The sequence below is a fragment of the Lupinus angustifolius genome, unplaced genomic scaffold (genome assembly GCF_001865875.1).
Source record: "Lupinus angustifolius cultivar Tanjil unplaced genomic scaffold, LupAngTanjil_v1.0 Scaffold_50_43, whole genome shotgun sequence".
Classification (NCBI taxonomy): Eukaryota; Viridiplantae; Streptophyta; class Magnoliopsida; order Fabales; family Fabaceae; genus Lupinus; species Lupinus angustifolius.
The window spans coordinates 1-9,084 of NW_017722371.1; the positions used below are offsets into that span (position 1 = coordinate 1).

Consider the following 9,084-nt stretch of genomic DNA (forward strand, 5'->3'; position numbering starts at 1 on the left):
ACAATATGGGTTTTCAAATTATGATTCCCCATACAATTATTTCTCATCAAGTTCTCAAAACCCAATACCAACAATGTTTGCTACTAGTTCAACTACACCATTCTCGGCATATGATCCTCAACAATATTATCGTCCTACTATGCCGTCTACAAATATTTTTGGTATGCAACATACTGATGATGAGGTTGTCGTTGAAGATGTTGATGAAGATGAAGATGATTCAAATGAGGAGGAGCCACAATTGGTCACACGTGGAAGAGCAAGAATCTCGCAGCGGAATGAACAACAATTAAGAGTTCAACCGCCCAGAAGGAGAAAACCACCCCCATGTGGCACTTCATCACATAGACGTCATTAAACTTTTATGGGATTAATAAATTCAAGTGTAATAAATTTTTGTCTTAAATACTACTCTTTGAATAAAGTATTAATTGTTTCTGTCTTATTGGAATTACATTTTTTAAATATTTTAAATAAATATATATTACATGTCCTATTTAGGGGAAGAAATTAAAAAAAATAATTAAATGGAAAACTCCTCCCCCATTGCCGATTTAGGGGGAGGATAATTAAAAAAAAAATATGGAAAACTCCCCCCATTGTCGATTTAGGGGGGAGAAATTAAAAAAAAAAATTAAATATGGAAAACTCCCCCCCCCCACCCCCCATTGCCGATTTAGGGGGAGGATAATTAAAAAAAAAATATGGAAAACTCCCCCCCCCCATTGCCGAGTTAGGGGGGGTTAAATTAAAAAAAATATATATATACGTAAAACTCCTCCCCCATTGCCGATTTAGGGGGGAGTGAATAAAAAAAATTATTTTATTTGAAATCAGTAACAGGGTTGCCGATTTAGGTGAAAACTACACTAAGACGGTAATATTTTGAAAAGGTGCACTAAGACCGTAATTTTTCGGTCAAAGTGCACCAACTGAGTAAATTTTCCGGTCTCAACCTCAACGTGAAAGTCCAAGTTAAATATAGAGGTTTACCTTAGACACAAACTTCATCACCTGTATACACTTTGAATAATCCTATGGAGCTTTCACAACTTTTCCAACTAACTGCATGTTTTGGACAAAGTTCTCAATTTCAAGAATCATTATCATCTTTGATTACTACCAGTTCAAATACAATGTGAACATATAGGTTAGAAGAATTTTACTATGTCATCTCAACCATAACAAAGTAATATTTATGGTACTGAAGATAGTGATGATAAGGATAATGAGGAACAACAACTTACGAGAAGTAGTAGAGGAAGAACCCAAGAAACCTCTCAATAAGGTCATCAACAATTAAGAGTTATTCCACACACAGGGAAAGCCATATTTGTCTTCTATTAGTTAAGCACATAAAATATAATGACCAGATCAAATATCATATTTGGGAGTACAAATTTCATTTTTCTTTATTTATCTACAAAAACTTGAACAGTCACATCTCAATCTAAACCCTCATGGCACGATCTTGTAAGCTTTGGTCCTATCAATCCAATTTATAAACGATTTTGTGGAGTTCCTAAATCCGAAAAAGCCATGCTCCTTGGCCTTGTTCATAGTATACAAGAAGGCCTCCCCTCCCAAAATAACATCTGCAAACCACCAATCACCAACTTCATCAAGCTTAGTCTGCTGCAGCTGATTCTCCTTCACAATTTCCTCCCAAACATGCCCCTTATCTTTCATCAACTCCGACAACCTTAAACAACTCGAACCCTCTTCAAACCCATAATCCTCAATCCCAAACTTATCTGCCAAAACCTTCCACAAATGCTTCCACTTGAACACATCTCCGTTGCTAATATTAAAGGCTTCATTCCTCGCATGTGCGTTCACTGCTCCCCACACGTGTTGCTCAGCAATTAAGTCAGCATCTGAAGCTATAGAATAACATTCCCATGCAGCTTTGGTGCCAGGAAACATCAGAGGAACACTTTCATGCTTGCAAATCGCTGCATAAACACAAAGGGTACCAATGAGGTTCATTAGGCTGTACGGAGAGAACCCAAAGATAACTTGTGGTCGGTTAACGAACCACGTCAAACCCTCCTTCTTTTGAACCTCTTCCATCAAGATGTCTTCTTGAGTGTAATAGAAATTCGGTGCGTTAAGTCGTGGTAAATCTTCGGTGAAAGGTGGCTCATGGGGCTTGATCTTACCGAACAGCTCAAAGGGTCCAACGTAGTGCTTTGCACCTTGACATGAAACATGAAAAAGAGATGGTTAATAGTTAGTTAGCTAGGCAGGTATATTATAAGAGTAGGTTAGTGAGTGCATTATATATAAATGAGAGATGCTAACATCACACTGATTAACATGAGAAATTATCATATGGTCTTGGATTAATATGGCCCATGACTTTTCAGCAAAATAAATTATGGTCCATGATTCAATTTCTCAATCAATTTGATATAAACTCATAACTTCGGTTCATAATAGTGAAGAGGTGTTTTAAATCATTTACCGTCTAATAATTTTTTCGTAACACGTATATATTCATGTAAGGTACTAAATATAGGGGGGCTTCGTGATTTAACGGATCCCACATAGTAATGTATTGAAAAGTTAATTGTTCATAAGAATTAGTAAATCATTTGTCAGAATAATAATTAGGACAATCATCTCATATATATATATATATATATCAAGAATCTTCTCCATTAATGGAGAGACGAGTACATATATTCTCCTTTATTTTTAATATAATAGTTTTATTTCATTATAATTAGAAGGATAAATATATAATTGAAGATAATATTTTTTTATCTATTTATATATTAATCAAAATATGTTATTTATTTGGAAAAAAAATTATAAATATAAGCTAATATTTTTATATTATTTATTATAATTTAATTGAATAGAAACCTAGAGATACTATTATTTTGAAACATAGAATCCCCTTCCTTCTACTAACCTGTCTGGAGAGATACGTGGCGAAGGTTTGGAGCGTTTGGAATGAGAGCACGTAGGACGTTCCTAAACATGGCACCATTAACCTCACAATTCTGAGCTTCAGTGGGTCTGCTACTCCATGAAACGTAGAAGATGTGGGTAACATCAGTTAACACAGAGAGCTTGGCTTGTGTGTCGTGTTCGTCAGATATATTGCACTGGATGTAATGAACAGGGTGGTTGTCGTTCCAACTGGGTCTGGGACGACGAGCCACGCCGTAAACTTTCCATGGACCACCTGGTGTGTTGCGGAGAGTTAGAATCTCAGCTAGGCTATTCCCCACGATGCCTGTTATGCCTATCACTAGTGCAACGTTTTGGAAACTTTGAGGGGCTTCCTTTTCAACGAGTTTGTTCTGCACATGTGCAAGATAGTGATAAACTTAAGTATGCGAATACTTAATAAATTTAAAATATTGAGTATAGAGAACCCATGGATTTCATATCTTAAAGTTGTCCTAATATTAAGATATGAAATCTCATATCATTTCTTATATGATGTATCCCATCAATGACCTTAACAACAATAAAAAATTTAATTGTTATGTCATATTTTCATTCACACCGAATATTGTATAGAATGATCTCAAACATATATGTTCTTTGTAATATTATTTGGATATGTATAATGAAATGAAGTGAATAATAGGTTATTAAATTTTTTTGGTGGCAAAGTAGTTTTAGGTGCACTGAGTCTTATAGATCATTCAGTTCAACTCACAACTTAGGAAAGATAGTATGATAGGACGTTAGCATGTTATTTATATCCGAAATTTTGGAGGTTAGCATGATAGGATCATGGAAGAACTTTATTACATCTTATTAATTTAAACAATCCAAACAGTCGAGTTAACATGATTTATCCATTCATTATATCAATCCAAACATAAGTATACTTCACTCATTTCCATGTATCATTGCTTGTGATTGGTTGAAAAAATATTAAATAATATATTATTTTGGTACAAGCAGATGTCCACCTTTTGGTAAAGGGACAAAGGCATAGAGTTGAGAGATCCTCTCTAGTATCAAAGATTTCAATACTAGAATGTGAGGCCCAAAATTATTTTATCATTTACAATATTCTTTTGGCTAAAAATATTTTAAAATTTGCACTATCAATTTTTTAAAAATCTACATGTCTCAATCTTATCAGGTATTGAACCCTCCAGCGATGGAGATGATCCATTTTGGGCATAAGAGCACTTAAATCTATTTATGGTGAGAATTGGGATGATGATCACATGTCTTTAGCGATGTCTCGTTCTTTGTCTCAAGTCAATCATATATTAACATGTAGATAAAATAAAAAATTTAGAACAAAAAGTAATAAAATGAAACACTCCGATTGGCTTGAGATATCATTTGGGACATGTAATAATCTTCATCCTAATAACTGGACTAATAGGTAAAAAAATATATCAAATTTGATATATATGGTTAGGAAAATATTCATCACACCATTTTTTTTGGCAAGAAGAAATCACCCTTAAGAACTTTTTATATCTAGACCTTAAGCATCTATTCGCTATTATCTATAAAGCAAAAATTTCTTCATCAATAATTTTAAAGTTGTCGTGAAAAGTAATTGTGACAAAATTAGTGTAAAAATAGACTTTTTTTTTTTTTTTATGTGCCAACAATATATTAATTTAGTGGTGTAAGATTCAACTATATCCTCGAAAAGATTAAAAAAATCAAGGTTCGATTCTTGAGAGTGATACTTAGTATGAGGAGATGCCCTTGATAATACCCAAATTTCTTTAGCTATTTTTATTTTTATGTAAATAATGTTATACAATATATAAACTGAAATAATTATATGGTATGCAAATATGAGTTAGAAGCACTCTAACCAATATTAGTATTTATATAAAGGGAAATTAGAGTGAAATGAATCGTCATGTGAACTTGCCTCGGCAGCGCAGGTAGCTCTAGCCCACCACCAACTCATTTTTTTGTGTTTTTTAGTAAGAGAAGATGATTTGATTTTGCAAATAAAAGTTAGAACGCTGAGTCTTTAACCTAATGGTTTGATTCTGTAATATGATGTTTGCTTCTTTTGCTTACCAATTCCTTCATAAATAGGTGTATATATCGTGAGATAAGAGAAGATGGTAGAAGTGTTTTGATTGGTTTTCACTGATGACATGAGCAATGACATCATTGTTACCATTGAGCCTGAGATTTCCTATATCCAGATTGACTAATGTTTTTTAGTGGATTGAGTAATGTTTTATGTAAAATAAAGTTGGGACAATTTTTGCCTTTTTATTGTTCCTTTAGTTAGTGTGTTATTTCTTATATATTTATATAGATAAAAGATGAAAATAAGTAAAAAGAAAAACAATTGTATTTATTATAAAATTTATAAATTTTTAGTTACGTAAATAACACTCTAATCATAAAATTTAATTAAAACACAACAAATATAAATATAATTTAGTAAATTTCTGATCAATCATAAAACTCTAACACATAGAGCAGCACAATAAATAAGATATTTAGCTGTCTCCCTTTCCTTTTATAAAACGAAATATCGTCAAATTGAACCAATTTTAACTTTCCACTACAAGTCAAAAACTACTAGCCTTAATTGGACTATTCAAAATTCTTATTGAAAAACTATGTTTCTGGTCTTAACTGGACTACTCTAGATTCTTAATTATAATCTTATTTAAACACTTTTTTACTTATCCCTAAATCAAGACTAAAGTTAAGGCCTAGTACTTGACCACAATTTGGGATGCATGGGGTGATTTGAATTTGGTGCAAGACAAACCGGGTTCAATGAACTTGCAATTGAGTGAAAAGGGTTTGTTCATTCTTCATCGCCCATAGATATCATTTCAAAGATGAAAGCATAACAAAACAGAACAAGTAAGTAATAAATATTTAAACAAAATTTGGAATAAGAAAAGTATGTAGTGCATAGCTTTTTGAAATTCGGAATATTGTTATGAAGATAAAAAAGTATTTTGAAATAATTAAAGAAGAAAAAGTGATAAATCTAATCGTATAATATGCAATTGATGATATCCTTCTATACTTATATTTCACTTCTCTTTGTATATTTAAAAAATCTATATCTACATTTACTCTATATTTTTCAGAAAACAATCAGCCATTAATAATTCAAAACATATCTAAAAACAAAATTTTAAATTATATATTTAAAAATCAAAATCATAAAATTTCTTACATCTAATTAAAAAAGAAAATTGATAGCATTTTTTATGACAGTGAGCATATTTGACACAATTTTTTACAACTAATGACTGATAAAGAAATTAACATCCCTGCATTTTTAATTTGAATCTAAAACAAACCAAAAACAAACAAAAACTGAATTAATAACCAGCCAAGTTCAAAATGCTTTTGGCCAACCTAACCCAAGCAAAAATAAAGTAAGGATTGAAATTCACTAAACTTATTCACGTATTTTATCGGACTATTCAGGCCAATCCACTAAGATCATCAAATTTTAAGAGCTGTAGCTTGCAAGTATGGTTGAATAAAAAAGTATGTAATTTAATATATTATTTGTTGTGATTGATTAAAAAATTAATAACTAAATATTTTATAGTATAACAAATAGAGAAAAAGATGTATACATTGATAATGTAAATAGTTTTTATACTGTCACTGCATCCAATGGTTGATCTTGACTCAAAGTTGAGGAGAGACAACAATATTTAATTACATTTTTAATTAAGATTGATTTAGTAACAAAAAATATATAAAATATTCATAATTGTTTTAAATTTTCAAAATAACATTAATTCTAAATAACAATAATTAATAATTAAATGTGTTAAATAAAAATGTGCATTAATTTAAAGTGATGTTATCCGTTCTTTTAAAGACTCGAACTCATTGATGATTGAGTCATGAGTAAAATTTGAAGTTATTTCCTTTTTAATATAATTAATATGTTGTCTACAAGAAATTAATCTCTATCTTACCATATAATTGTATTTAGTTGTCTTTGTTGCTTAAAATAATATTTCTGTAGCAGCTAAACCAAAATAGTTAAGATAAAATGATAACTCGATCAAATAAATAGTATGTATTTACTTTGCTCATATTGTCAAAGTTACACTTAATTAAGAGATAGTTAAAAAATGCACACATGAATGATCAACAACATCAACAATAAAAATATTGACATTGACATCTCAAGTTAATATTCTCTTACTCGTTGAAATCCATATGGTACAAATAATATGTATTTACTTTTCCTTGCGATTTGTTGATTGTCATAGCGTATGACACAATCATAGGGAACTGACTTTTGATCAGCATGAAAGGCCATGAAGATTGGGATGATGACATTGATAACCTAGGAATGTAACCGATATTTCCAATGTTTTTTCCAGACATTATCTTTGCCTCAAGTACATGATTAGCCATCTTCGTAACCACCAACCTTGTACCGTTACATAACCCTTCAGACTCATCTAAATTCCTTAATAACATAATCGAGGTGCCTACTTTCAGCTTGATCTTATGATTTGGAAGGCTCGATGTTAAAAGTGAATTTGAAAATTCAGGAGTTAATATGTTAAATGCTTCATTGTCATTAGCATCAGACATATCAACTTCATCTGAGCTCAAGTATTCTTTTTCATCGTCTGTAAGTATACATTAGAATAGTTATTAATATGAATGTAATAAATTTAATACATTTAACATAATGTGTATGTTAAATAAAGTTGAATACTTTACCTGGAATTTTCATCAGAACATATTCATTGATTTGATCAACAATCTCAATTGTTCATGCAAGTATTGCTCTACATTGAAGAAATAACTCATCCTTCTAATGTTCTTGCAAGTTTGGGTAGATGCTAGTGACTATCGCATCAATTGGGTTATCATAATCTACAATAAGAAGTTCCTCTAGGATATCAATTTCAGTAGAACCATCATTAGGTTCAGATAATTTTCCATTTCCCATCTTTAGTATCCACTCAGAGAATTGCTTGATGTCTCATTCATTATCATGATTTTATAAACGCATATTTTTTGTAAGGGTTAAAACTTTACATTGATGCCAAAGATAAGAAGCATTAATTGTTGCATGTAATACACCAAAAATCATCTCATATTTAATATATTCCATCGAGGGGTCCGGGGTGGTACCCCCTTGGCATGGTCCCGTCTGTCTCTATTGGCATAGATTTCAATGATGAGAATCATGTTTGGGGCCAGGTCCTAACAACTTCTAGTACGCCTCGAGCTTCAGCTGGTATAGAAAGTCCGGCGGTTGCAGGTCTTCGGTCGGACAAAGTGAATGATGCCTCCCGAATTGCGTAGTAAGGTGGAAGTTGCAGAATTGAGCCATTGCTTACCCAATCCAGCTTCAGGTTGCAATGACATGTGTAAGTGTGTCGATTACCCTCAACACTCCATGTCCCCTCCTGGGACATAGTGAAGCGATAACCTCGGATCAGTGCTGATGAGTCCATCTGAATATGCGTACAAATAAACTATAAGAAAAGAGAGGGAGTAAAATATCTATGAAAAACTTGTCATCGACGTCGTGGAATTACACGGAATAATACACCAAGACAACACACAAGTACAAATATATCATGTGATCACACACGCATATAATAACGATGAATGAAGTATAAAACTCGAGAATTTAGAATCAATATCGAAGAATATCATGTACAGTTCCCAATAACTATTCAGAAATAACCGAGAGTACAGTTCCCATAACAAGTCGATTTGATCGCACCAAAATTATTCCTCGTAAGGATATATGATCGATCTATTCCAACGGAACTGTCCATTTCAGGACGATGTCATATCAAACACTTTCTAGGCATACATCTCATCGATCCTGATTGCAAAGAGGGGTTGTTAGAGGTCGTCTAGTTTGCGCTGTGAGCACTGTCCGATCCAACAAAATACCTCATCCAGGAATACATGGGACTCGTCTCACCTAGACTCTCCCTCAAGACTTTGCTGACGAATCACCACCATCAACGCCGTCCCTCTCACCACCATATGCACCCTAACCGAAATTAACAAATTATGTCTTTTAATCCATCTTTTCTAGCGATCTGCCTATCCTAAGATATCTCCCATTATGAATGCTTGTAGTGGATCCCGATC

At 32.5% G+C, this 9,084-nt stretch overlaps 1 protein-coding gene across 1 annotated transcript; it reads right to left on the minus strand.

The window, feature by feature from the left end:
- Positions 1-1,374: 1,374 nt before the first annotated feature.
- On the minus strand, positions 1,375-8,340 carry LOC109338953 (3-oxo-Delta(4,5)-steroid 5-beta-reductase-like). The gene is made up of 4 exons (XM_019576300.1): positions 8,313-8,340; positions 7,195-7,592; positions 2,921-3,314; positions 1,375-2,198 (listed from the first exon to the last, which is right to left on the minus strand). Exons 1-4 carry the CDS (start codon positions 8,338-8,340, stop codon positions 1,459-1,461), a joined length of 1,560 nt encoding a protein of 519 aa, XP_019431845.1. The 3' UTR covers positions 1,375-1,458.
- Positions 8,341-9,084: the final 744 nt, after the last annotated feature.